Below are 13344 nucleotides of genomic sequence, written 5' to 3'. Positions count from 1 at the left end.
AATGTTTTAATTCCCTGTTGTGATCTTACAAATAAATGTTTGATGAAATATCAAGAACTGATTTTCACATTATGGGCTGAACATTCACAGATTTGTGACTACAGACAGTACAACACTGAGCAAAAGTGACTATTAATTTGTTTGACTTAGTCGCTCAAAGTGACAAAAATAAACATTACAACTTGTATATATTTGTAAAAATCTGTAAAATGGTCATTCAGCTTCATATTTCTTCAATAGCGTCACTGATCCACTTGGTGGCAGTCAAGCCTTATTGGCATATGAAGGGACAGAACCCATCAGTGATATCCCCAGAGTTCCGTTGTTTTGTGACTGTTTACTATTTGGGCTTCTTTAAAAGATTATTTTGCTGTAGTTGCTACACATTCTTTTACTCTTGTGCAGCTTACTTATTTATTCAAACCAGCCACATATATTGAAGTTTGGACTTTTTTTTTAATGGCAACTGTCAAACTGTCAAAAGTTACATCACAATCATTCAAATATTTTTACATTTAAAAAGAAATCTATAGGCAGTGCCCTGTCTGCATCAAGGTTAGAGAATATTATATATATAATTATTGAATTTACTTTCGAAATAAAAGCATGTATTTAAAACAATTTATTCAGGGGAGAAAATTTTTAATCCCAATTTATTTTTCCACACAAGAAAGAATCAGTTTAAAGTACTAAATTCATCGTGTCTTTTCATAATAACAAAAAAGCTTATCGACAGTTTTGAAAACTCATCAAGTATGCTCCACTTTCAGGGATCATTGTTTTATTTTGAAAAGCGTCGTGCAGGAGTGTCAGAGACTGTGACTTTCTGTCCGACGGGATTGTGGAGATCACTTTGAAGAAGAAGCGAGAGCACGCTGACACCGTCCCACCCCAGGACAGCCTGTCTTTTGAATTAAAATAATTTAAAACAAACAAACAAAAAAACCTACCGAATGGTGACCTGACAGAGATGGGCGACACAGGTAACAAACAGGAGTGTGGGGGTTTGGGGATTTAATCGCCTGTAAAGTGCTGTCAGTGTTCCAGACTTCAGTGTTTGTTTGGGTGTGGTGGTGGTGTGGAACTAGTTTATCAGGTCACTTTTAATACCGCAATAACAGAGTGACTGCTTACTTTGGGCATTTTCTCTAAACGTTATCACCCTTTACTGGCAGATTCAAACAAACCCAGCACCGTGTTACATTGTCACAACTGTCATGCCTGTTTCACTTTACAAACGGCGCCCCATATGTGCGTGGATGTTTCACGTGGCAAGAGGCGAGTAAACATTGACCAGATATTTAGTTGTGAAACTGTTGTGGCTGGAATAAAGGAATAAATATGGATCTCACTTGGATGGATCGCCGTACGAAATGTATGCGAGGACCGGTGTCACGTGACTACACAAACCCCATCAATATTTATTATATAAATTGAGATGTGATCCAGATTTCATAAGAAAGGGAGCCCTGTTCATGCAAATTTTCTACTTCATAATTTTACTTTCTACTTGAGCAGCTTTGGCAGTTCAGAATAATCCTTCTTTCTATTAAACTGGGCCTTGGAGCATCCCTTGATTTTATCCAGCGTCTGTGTTAGCGCCTTTCCCCTTCCCTTAAAGCTTGCTTTCTTCTGATTGGCTGTTTCTAGTAAACAGAAGGTTTCAACAACAGGCTTTTCACAAGATGAGATTAAAGTTGATGTGCAAGCCTAAAAGTGACACAAACAGGGCGTGTGTCTTAGATGATGACATTGATGACATCACACAGAGCCAAGAGTAGATAAGCTTGTCAGGAACTGTATCTGTAGTTTCCGCTTTTGGATAAGAGGGATTATTGTGCATTACATGAAGCTAATGTGGGTTTATTGTGAGCATTGACTGGTTGAAAAGATGGGGGGGGGGGGGGGGGGGGGGGGGGGGGAAGCATAACAGGCCAAGTGTAGATTTTTTTGTCTTGGAAATCTTTGGTCACCTCTTACACACTTGTTTGGGACAGCCTGCGCTCAGCAGCTAATTATTAACACGGCTGACATCTCCGCCGTGGTTTTGACCTGGCCCCTGTGTTTCTGATCAATACGGCGTGGATGACGTAAAGTCACCTCTCTCTGCTCTGCTGCTGTGGATCGACCTGCTTCTTTTCTCCCTCTCCCATCAGGACTGTGCTGCGACAGCCTGCAGGATCCCAAGGCCCTGATGAAGATGGGTCTGAGCGTGATTCTAGTCGGTCACGTGAACTTTCTGTTGGGAGCTCTGGTGCATGGCGTGGTGCTCAGGTACATCAGCATCAAAAACCAGGACCGTACCATGCAGTACGCCATCGCCAACGTGGTGGCCATCACATCTGGCATGCTGGTGAGCATTTTGGCACTAACAAGGATAGAGCTAGAGGACATCTCTGGGGAGGGAATTTTAGGAAATCTAATCTTTATTAATAACTGTATAAATCCCACTGTGGCTAATTTAGCTCGGAGAAGCTTGTTGTGCATAAAACACAGTAACATCCAAACAAACACGTGAGCTAAAGCATCAAAAACCTTTACTAGCAGGTAAGGTATAACGATGCCCTGAAGGTAACAAAGAGAACTGACCTGCAAGACCACATTCAAAAAGAGCCAAAACACCCCCAATCCTCCTCTCTGGAGGATTGGTTAAAAAAATGTCATCTTTGCTTCACTCCTGTGATTTTAGAACAGGTTTTAACTATTTAAAAATAAATCTTTGGCATGAATACTACTTCTACTATTATCACTAACAATAACGACAACAATAATAATAATAATGATAAAATATTGCCTTTTCGTTATTATTTATAGTTAGGGTTTTCCAAAATACCATATGCTACAACATGCAATATACAAACATAAACATATTCTAGTTTTTCATGCTTTCTGTTAGCTTAGTGATGCTAAAGCTTGAAAATGTGCAACAGACTGGAAAGAAGTTTGCCCTCAGACTAAAAGTTCACTCTCAGTGCTGCAGCCAGTGTAAACTTTTCAGCTGCCACTCCCATTCAGTCGGGGAATAGTCATTTGTGACTAAAGCTTTATTTGCTTGATCATACTCTGTCACCCTGAGTGTCACACATCCAAAACAGTGTGGACGAGTTAAGGTCACGTGGAGCAGTGTGCAGATAAAGATGGTGGTGAGACGCGACAGGCCGGTGCGCGGGTTTTGTAAAGCCGATGGTGATTTTGTGTGTGTGTGTGCGTGCTTGTTTGTTTTCTTTGTGCAGGGTAAGAATTCTTTTACGTGCGTACGTTTTATTAAAGTATTACCAATGTTGCCTTCCCTCGTGGTGATGACAGCACAAAAAACAATAGAATTAACTGTTTTTCAGGATTCATAAGTTATAAATCTGTAGACAAATTCACAGCTGTGAAGTAAAAATATACTTTACTGTACTTAAGAAGATTTTTCAGATGTCTTTACTTTACCTTTTCAGCTTTTTACTTGTACTCCCTACATTTTAACCAAGATATCTGCACTTTCTACTCATTACATTTTCCAAACAAGTTCTTTACTCCATGTTTAACGCTTTTGAGGGGGCTATTATTTCCTGACATTGCTAATGTTCAAACATTAAAGTGATTGGAGGCTAAATGGGGAGAACAAGAAAAAGGACAATCAGTCCTGCTGGTGTCTCCATCACTGGTGCTTATTACAAAGAAATCTAAGAGGCAAAAAAACCCAAATATATAATCTATACACATTATATCATTTGTTGTACTATACTCAGGGGTTAAGTGGGCCGGAACAATCTGGGATGGCTTTTTTGGTGCAGATCGTCCAAAAGTTGTGGTTGAAGTACTTAAACATCTAGCTAGCGCTACAGAAGAGGCGCTAGCGTAAATTAAGTAACTTTTTGTTTGTTCAGGGGTTTGTTTTGGTAGCAGGTAATTTCAAATAAGTTTCTAAAAGCTCAAGAGATATCAACAAATACACTATCTATTTGTATGCAGTTGGTCACGCGTTACGTCTGTTGGCTAAAGATCCAGCTGCTGAATTTCCCAGGAAAAGAAGAGTGCTCGATAAGTTCACTCAGAGCTACCATCTGATAATCCCGTTGATCCTGCATCGTCATCGGTCCAGGATCAAGATTCCAGCTGACCAATGATGTTGTCTGAGGAGTCAGTTAGCATTAGCCAGGAAGTTAGCTAATGCTTTTAAAAACTATTGCTAGATAACCAGCATGAGTAGCGTAAATTTGGAGTAACAGCAAAGCTGATAATATTGATAATATACACATTATATAATATAACTTAATAAAGGAAACACTTGACATGCTTACATTTTTTCCAGACGAGAGTTTCTTATAAACAAAGGCTTTTTTCTTTTTCTCCGAATTCCAAAGTTATGACACAACGTGATCAATCAATTGCAATGTCGATCCTGGAACAACATTATTATCATAATGCATGATTAACACCAACACAGGGATATGGCCAGATACGCTCAATCAGAGATGGAGAAAGATGTAAGACAGATAAGACGGGCTTTTACGCTGCCCTCACATGCTGAATGTCACTTTGCTTCCAAATAACAGATGGTTATCGGAATTCAAATTTTAAAATGATAAGGTTTGTATTCATGTTTGTGGGAGGTTCAAAAAGCTGGTAGAAATATCCAAAGAGTTACTTTTTACTTTCTGGCTTTTCTCTCTTACTTGAGTTAATAAATTGAATCAGTACATTAACATTTACCAAAGTACTTGTTATCACAATCATCTGTATGTCTGCTTTAGTGATGAATGTGCTCACTTTTGCCATCTCTGGACAAATATCACAGGCTTAAGTTGACTTTTCGTTTCTAATCTGCAGCTCCGGCCTTTGGTTAATTGGACTACCCCAACTCTAGTTAAAAGTTGCTGACGTCGTTCATAGGGGATTGATGTGATGTGCTCGTTACATATAAGAATGAAACAAAGTCACAATGACTCTGCTGTAAGATGTGACCACATTTTAAGACAGGGTTCACTTCTGACCGTTCTTTGGGTTTGTGCCATAAATGATTCTCCTTGCTGCTATGAGGAAGCAATTCTGAGAATGACATGCAGCACATTTGTTTGTATGTGAAAATAGGTCAGTGTTAAAGTTCATTAAAACCATTTTTAATGTATAAAGAACTCTAGAATAATGTTTAATCTCTCTCTGAAAAATGTGGCTTGTGTAGGAATCTGAGTGGTTTTCACTTAGTTTGAGCCACTCTGTGAAAATGCTGCTCCTCAGGTCTCCTAAAAATATCTTTCAAAAATACAGAGGCACTTAAAGATGTGTTTGAATTGCTTGCAGTGCGTTCCCTGTTTTGTTTTTGGGTTGTTTTTTTTTGGGTTTTTTTAATGTCATCTGTGTTCTTTCCGCAGGGAGTTGTTGCTGGTATTCTGGCTATCGTCCTCTCTAAAAACAAGAAGAGTAAATCCCTGGTTAGTATCTCTGCAGTATGCTTTTTAATCTCAATATCTGGAGAGTAGGTTCCTTTCTCCTTGTGTTATCCACCTTTTCTCCTTTGCTTTTCTTATTGATCTAACATTACTGTGCCAGAGCGGTACCTTCACAGCGCTCCAGCACTCTGCTCGCCTGCTTCTGCTTTGATATTTTACAGCTTCCTCACCTCTTTCTCTCTGTCGTGACTTAAAAAAAAGCCTGCACATTGCCTCAGGTGTCTGAATTCAGCCCTGCAGAGCTGGATTTGTGTGTGTGTTTCTGTTTTCCCCCCCCCCCTCTCACTCCCTGCATCTCCTCTATGTTTATTCAGTTAGCTGTCGGGCTGCTCAGACGGGACTGACGAGGCAGCTTGCTCATGAGTGAGCTGTAGCTTGATAAACCACTCCGGTTTCCTTTGTTAGCGAGTGCCTCTGTGAAGCAGGCTGTGAGGCGGCAGTTTGAGTCCATTACATCTTGTTATGTAACTCAGTCATCCACTTCAAGTGATGAGTGAACACGGGCCTTTCTTGCATGTGGCTGCTGTAGGTGTTTTTTTTTTTTTTTTTTTTTTTTTTTTTACTGGCCTTATCGGGTTTTGATTTAACAGCTCAGTCATCTTCGCAAATTGACTTTAAATATCTGGGCACGCTGATTAGCTGCATCTCACCTTCTGTAAATTCGGGATAGGTTTCTCCACCCAGCGTATCATTCATTATCGTGCATCATTCATTTGTAATACAAGTATGGCTAAGGCTTGCATAATCAGTCTATTTTCTTATCTTCTTATCATGCATGGAGGCTGGAGCTTATTCCTGTTGCATTGTCCAAGAGGCGTGCTACATCCTGAATGGATTACTATTATTTTTTTCTTTTTTAAAACAAATCATAAGTAGTTCCTTAGAACAGGCGATGACTGTACTTAGGAAACACCATTTGTAAAACATCAGGAAATAAACTGCAATGTTTGTGTTCATGGTTAAATTGGACTTTAGTTCCCATTTAAAATTGTTTCTAACCCAAGCTTTTTATTGTGATCAAATCAAAATTTTCATTTCAAATCTATAACCCACAGTCTACTTGTGTTTTGTGGACTTGGAGAAGGCATTCAGCCGCATCCCTCCGAGTGTCCTGTTGGGGGTGCTACAGGCTATGGGGTGTTTGCTGTAGATCTACAGCAGGAGCTTGATCGAAACTACTGACAATAACCCAGACTCGTTCCCAGTGGGTGTCGGACTTTGCTACGCCTGCCCTTTGTCACAGATTCTTTTCAGATATTATGGACATAGGTTTTAGGTGTAGCCAGGTGGCAGTAGGCTTTCACTTTAGTGGCCTCAGAATCTCATCTCTGCTTTTTGTAGATGATGTGATTCTGTTGGCATCCAGCTGTCCTCGCCAACCGGCCCTGAACAATTGGTAGAAAATGGATGGATTGCTAAGCCCCTAATCACACAGGCCTATCTTAATTGCCGACTGGTTGGTGAGTGGTTGTTGGAGGTTGTTTGTTGTGATGGGTCACAGAAGGAGTGCTGCAGCAACCCCCAACCTCTGAAACCAACACTTGGCAAAAGGAGCAACATACAAACAGGCAACCACAGCAATGTTTTTAGCAACAAAAGCAATTGCAAGGAGGTTGTCAGCACAGCTGTATAAGTTCTTACAACTAGTTTCACCTAGCAGCAGCTAACAACCTCCAGCAACCACTTGCAAACAATTTAGGGAATATAAATTTTTCCCTAGCAACTAGGGGCTAGCAGAAGGCATTGCAGGTTTTTAAGCCTGTATGATTGGGGCTTTAGCAGTCGATTTCACAGCAACTGCCAGCAGCCTCTAGCAAGTACTTGCAACAGATTGGGTAACATTTTTTTTTAATAACAACCAATGGTTGCCAGGCAGTCTTTTAACGCTCTCTAATCCTGTGTGAGCCTAAGGCTGCTATCTGTAGCTTTTACTGTGCAGCCATCAACATTCAAATCATAATGTGTTTTGAGAGCCTATTATGTTATGCTACGCTACGCTATGCGACGCTATGCTAGGTTATGGCAGTGCAGTCAGGACAAGCAAGGCGAGAGAACATGTCCAAGCAGAGAAAAACCGATTTCTTTTGGGGTTTTGGTTTAGTTTTTTTTTTTTTTGTAATTTAGGGTTGTTGTTTTTTTGTGTGTTGAGGGAGCTCAACTCTTTGAAGACAGAAACACAATATTCAGACACAGGAGTTCTTTTGACAAGAACACTTATCTTGGTATATGAAATCTGATAGGCTGCATAATGACAAATTGCGATAAATGGAGGGACACAACAATTTAAAGTCTACTTAATCAAAAGCATGGTTAAAGTCCAGCCATCCATCCATTTTCCTCTGCTTATCCAATTAAGGGTCACGGAGGCAGCTGGATCATATCATAGAGGCAGAGGACGCCAGTCCACCACAGAGCTAACAAAGAGAGACAGACAACCATTCATACTCACATTCATACCTATGGTCAATTTACCTAACCCCATTTGTGTGTTTGGACTGTGGGAGGAAGCCAGTATAACTGGAGAGCCCACAGACACAGGGAGAACATGCAAACTCCACACTGCACCCCCTTGTTGAAGTGAGGTTGTTAAATATCAAACTGTTTTGTTTGTTTTTGTCGAGTTAGTCTTGCTGTTCTTTGCATATTTCCTTATGAGCATCAGTCAAAATCCTGCTCCTGCTTTTGCTTGCTTTACTATCCTAACTAACCCTGTTTGTATTGCAAACTTCTTGTTGTGGGTGGGGAGGATGAGGAGTCTATGGCAGTGAATCAGCACGCACAGTAGCAGGAGTGGAACCAGAATCATTAATACACCTGTGCTTTTGTTGCTCTGACATGTCAGAGCGGCTGCTGTGAATAATCTCAGCTCTACTAATGTTTGTTTCTCTTTTGCTGTCTTTTTCTTTTCTTTTTTTTTTAAAGTCTATTTCCAGCCGGAGATGCCCCAGTTTCCCAGCTGGGAGAATTTTTCTTTCCTGATCATCTAAGTTGTGCTTCTCTCTTCCTTTCCCCTAGACGTGGTCTCTCTTTACAGTGAGTCTGGTTGCGTCTTTCACGGCAGCGGCTTCAGCCATTGGCCTTTTTGTATCCGTGGTGAGGGCCATTGTTCACGGTGGGCGGAGCTTCATGACTTTCTGCCGCTTCCCTGACGCCACCGGCTACTCCAGCGTCACCAACGAGTGTCCCTTTGACCCCACACGCATCTACGTGAGTGCATTAGTGTGCGCGCCACAGATGCTGAGATCAAGGCGTGACCTGTGACCTTTTCTGCAGCAGATGGCTCTTTGAACAGCTGACTGTTGTGACATAATCACAACAGAGGCTATGCATCATGGTGGCAGCATTCCCTTTTGTACTGTGTGTGTGTGTGTGTGTGTGTGTGTGTACATACATAAGGGTGTGGGAGAAGGAGTGGGAGGCTGGGTGTCTGTCTTCTCTGTCACTCAGGCTGTCGCGCTTGTGCGGCTGACGGACTGGTGGCACAAACGCTGACCTGACCCCGTCAGCTAGCTCCGGGCTGCGTCCAGACACCGTTACGCTGTCAGACGCACTAAGCCTCACGGAAACATCCGCACATCAGCAACACTTTGGCGTTTTAACACCCAATGTAGTTGACAATTTGTTGCATCAGTCACCTTCATCTTAGAGTGGATTTATTCTTGGCACGGGGGTTAATGGCACAGCTGCTGCACGCGGTGTAGGTTATCATTTGTAAGTAGCACAGACACGGCCCTGGGCAGACAGTCCCCACCGCCACCGTGTTTGTATTCTTTCAGTCAATTGTGTGGCTCAGTGAGTGGGAGGGCTTCACTTGTCTAAATATTGAAAAGGAGACTGCCATCGTGCAGTCGTGTCTGCAGTGCAGATCGTCACTCATCATGATAGAGAGCGGTAATCACAGGGTAGCATGTTATGCCTCGTTTCTACATTGTTTCTCTGGGTGAACAGATATGTTTCCGTTTGAATCAATACATCTGTGTAAGTCATTTAACCATGATTGTAACCTCCTGTGGATCGTGCTTTTATTTACTTTATTTAGTGCCCTACACCGGATGATTGGGATGAGAACAGGGCAAATCATCCTGAAGATCACAAAAGACAGTTAAAGCAACGACTACCTCAGACGTACTACCTTAAAACCCTGACATTCAAGCTGCTTTAAATAACACAGGTGTTTTCACATTATAGTATAGCTGAAGAAGCCAAAAATGCACTAGTGCTGCTTGTTATTCCATTACAGTGGTCCCTCGCTATAACGGTTCACTTTTCATTCAGCTTGTCAACTTTACATAAATCTTCCATCGCTAGCAGCGTGAGTCTGAAGTGCTGTACAGTATGTAAGTTTTCTCCCCGACAAACACAACAATGTCGATGAAATGTTTTGCACCGTCAAAGGAAACCATGGGTGCCTTTGGTTTCATTCTATAATACTGAACTTATTTTTCTACGAAGGTTTGAACTTTGAGAGAAAAGTGTGAAAATGTTCATGCCTGTCTGAGAAAAGTGTATAAAGTGTGCAGTGAGGGATTTTACAGCCTTAAAACATCTATAATAAATGTAAAAAATAATATAAGGTTGGCTACTTTGCCGATTTCACCTATCACCGGTTATTTTTAGAAAGTAACTCCTGCGATAAACGAGGGACCACTGTATATACAGAATTATTTTGTTCAATATTGAGATTACAATTGCTCATAGACCTAAAAATAATTAATAACAAGTACATTTATTAGAATTTAAGCAAAGAGAAGAAACTTGTCTTGTTAATTATGTGGATTTCTTCGTGTTTTATTTAGAATTCCTCTGAATAAATAAATCAGTGTGAACCTGCCACAGTCTGACAGGACGTGAACGGGAGTGGTAGAAGGAAATGAAGCTAAAAGGAAAAGTGGGGGAATTATTGCAAACCTGAGTACATAATGTAAAGCGTAATAATAGGATTCCTATTGAAGCTCCTGGCACAGTTTTTGTGCTGATGTTAATGCCAGAGGAAGATTGTGGTTACGGAGTCTGTATTTAGTATTTAGCGACCCTCGCTCTCCATCTTTGTCTGCTGACACTTTGCGGCTGCGTTGCTGTGCAATCATACCACTTACAGGTGATCCTGAAATATCTAGGAGGGAAGACAAACTCTCCAGCTGCAGCAGTGCCATCCTATTACAGTACCATTCTCTGACCTCTTTAGAACGACCCTCAAAGACTTGGAAAGACAGACTGCATGACTGGGTGCTTGGTTTTATTCCCCGGTGGCAATGCGACTAAAAACACCTGAATTCAAATCTTAAGAGGTGTGGCTCAATACTTTTGTTAATATAGTAAGTAGCTACCATCAAAGCTTATTAAAAAGAGAGAAAATGGGTTCAATAAGTCAACAGAGAGCTGTGAAACAAAACTTGAGCAATACTTATCTGAAATTTAGACAAGTTGTAAGATTTAAACCCAAGTTCTTCTGCTTTCTTTCTGGAATGAGGGTTGGATTATCATCTTTGGTGTGTTTCTTCCTCATTTTACAGCCACATAAAGTTTGTGATGGACCAAATTTAAGCTGGACCCCAGAGCATCAAGTTTTGTCTTAGTCTATTGAGACTGCAGACCATGCTGTTCACTCAGTGCTGTGTATTAGCTAGCGGCCTCCAATATGGCTGCCGGAGGGTACATTACATCACCTGAGAGTGTATTTTGGACTTTTCTGGCACACATGCATGCTTAGAAGCAGTAATGATGGTTATGCAAGCCTTATGTTCTGTGCTTCCTGCATATTTCATCATGATTTACAAAGAGAGCTCCAAATTTCGAGCGGTGCACTTTTTTATTCTCTTTGTAGTCTGCGAGTCAGTGTGCCCAACAACAAAAGGCATCTCTATTTCTTTGAATTCCCTCTGTAGCATTTCATGCTGATACTCTGCTCTGCATATTTTATCCAGCCTCTCCTGTGCAAACTGAAATTCCCACAGCAGGGCTGCAAACCAGAAGTTTTTTGGTTTGCAGCCCTGCTGTGCAATCTGAGAACACGTTCACTTCTGTATCACATTATTATCTATACAGTTTCCCCATTTTATGTGAGACTGCAGAGCACCTTTACAGATATTGTTCTCTGAATGGTCCAGCTGGTGTTTCCCCCCAGCTCATCTTCACCTTCTCCCTCCCCAGAGTACGACTCTGATCCTTTGGGTGCCTTTAATCGTGACTTGTCTCATCCAGCTGGTGTTTTGTGCCCGCTGCCTTGCTGTCTGCATTTCCTTTCTGGGTCTGCCTTGCTGTCCTACCAGGAAGAGACCCAGAGGCAGATCGGTGAGATTTTGACTCGGGCATCTATTGAACTCTACTGGCAGTCTGTGCACTATAACTAAAGCCATTTTTTGGTGTCTCTGTAGATTAACGCTGTGGTGCCAATCGAGAAAGGTGCTTCTCCTCACTATTCTAGACCTCCAAGTAGCTACAATGAACCTGCCCCTGGGCATACAGAGCCTCCAAGAACCTACAGCCAACCACCAAGAAGGAGCACAGCAACTCCACAACGCCAGCACCGAACTCCCACCCCTCCACAGTATCTTCCTCGTCAGGACCACAGTCTTCCTCCCTCGGAGAGGCAACCTCTTCGCCAGCCACACAGAGTGAGATCAGACAGAGAAAGGCAAGTAACAAGAGCTGGAAGCCAGCAAATGGCGACGGAGCAACACCGGCTCTTGCAAAGGGGTGCGCTGGAAAGGTCCAGCTTCTGGATATAGCGTTATTTAACGCAGCAGATCTACTCGAAGAGCCAGAAAAAGTCTTATGAGGTTCCAGCTACAGTACTTGGAGTCAAACTTCATGCTCATAACCTGTCAGTACTTTAAAGCTCTGGCCTCAGATGAAGATGTTTCTTTAAGAGGAAGTGATCTATGAATATTCTGAGGCCCAGATTATTTCCCAGTTATGGGAATTTGTCAGTTCTCATTCTTGTCATCGTGTTGAACAAAATATGCACATCAGGAGGAGAGATGCTGCAAAGAGAGGACACAGTGCCGGGTCTGAATGGGATTATGAGAAATAGCTGGTCAGTTTGTTGTCAAGGGTTGGATGAATGATCCGATGTCGCTGTGATGTCAGCTGTTCGGACCTGTTTAAAACTCGATTCACACTTTCCCATTATAAAGCCATGAGGCAGGGCTAATCTGGAAGTTAGCGCTCTCCAACACTGAAATCTCTACCACAATTCAAAGCTCAGTATTTCACACACGCCAAAATGTGACCACAAAATGTTTTCATTTTGGGGTTTTTTGGTGGGTTCTTTTGCACAATGCCAACAGAATTGGAAGAACAAGATGAAAATATTCTTTATTCTGACTTTGTTGGGATGTAAATGAGCTGCTCTCCTGGTGTTACAATGCTTTTCCTCTTTTTTGTTGAGGATAGAGTCTCAGGTTTGCCTAACAGGGTATGAGATGCATTTTGTTTTCTTCTTTTAGCTCAAGTCAAATTAGCACTGCACATGTTGTTTTTTTATTTCTTAAGTAAATAAAGTTTTTATTCAAGAAACCACACCATTGTTATGTGTTTTGTTTCTGAACTTTGGCACCAAAACATTTTTAGCACATGGTAACCCCAGCAGCTCGTGAGTGACCTGACAGGTAGGACTGGTTATGCATGACTTTTAGCCAGGTTGGTACAAACCATCTGCAGGTGCACGTCAAGAAGTGCCTGGAATATATGGAATATATATGTCATGTTTTAATTATATTACAGTTCAGCTGTCAGATCAGACACGATCTGCTCAAACATAAGGCTTGGGGACCAGAATTGGGCCACCACAGACTCCCAATTCGGTCGACTGGGCTGCTTAGAAAAAAAGGAGAGAGAGGAATAAATGTTGGATTTTCTTTTTTTTTTGTACAATGGGTCTGCAAAAAAAGGCTATTTTATGTGA

General features: G+C 41.6%; 1 protein-coding gene across 1 annotated transcript; it reads left to right on the top strand.

Moving 5' to 3' along the window:
- The first annotated feature begins 806 nt into the window (after window positions 1-806).
- Window positions 807-12950, top strand: LOC113014208 (transmembrane protein 54-like). Its single transcript, XM_026155590.1, has 6 exons — window positions 807-983; window positions 2157-2353; window positions 5361-5420; window positions 8454-8645; window positions 11589-11729; window positions 11813-12950. The coding sequence occupies exons 1-6, from the start codon at window positions 971-973 to the stop codon at window positions 12164-12166; spliced, it is 957 nt and encodes a 318-aa protein (XP_026011375.1). The 5' UTR covers window positions 807-970; the 3' UTR covers window positions 12167-12950.
- Window positions 12951-13344: the final 394 nt, after the last annotated feature.

Source organism: Astatotilapia calliptera, chromosome 22 (genome assembly GCF_900246225.1).
Source record: "Astatotilapia calliptera chromosome 22, fAstCal1.2, whole genome shotgun sequence".
In the NCBI taxonomy this organism is placed as follows: Eukaryota; Metazoa; Chordata; class Actinopteri; order Cichliformes; family Cichlidae; genus Astatotilapia; species Astatotilapia calliptera.
Note: the sequence above shows the minus strand (reverse complement) of the source record. Positions and strands in the feature narration are given on the sequence as shown.

Coding starts and splice junctions, on each gene's coding strand:
- LOC113014208 (XM_026155590.1), top strand. Junction 2,354..5,360: donor CCATCACATCTGGCATGCTG/GTGAGCATTTTG, acceptor TTCTTTCCGCAG/GGAGTTGTTGCTGGTATTCT. Junction 8,646..11,588: donor TTGACCCCACACGCATCTAC/GTGAGTGCATTA, acceptor CTCCCTCCCCAG/AGTACGACTCTGATCCTTTG.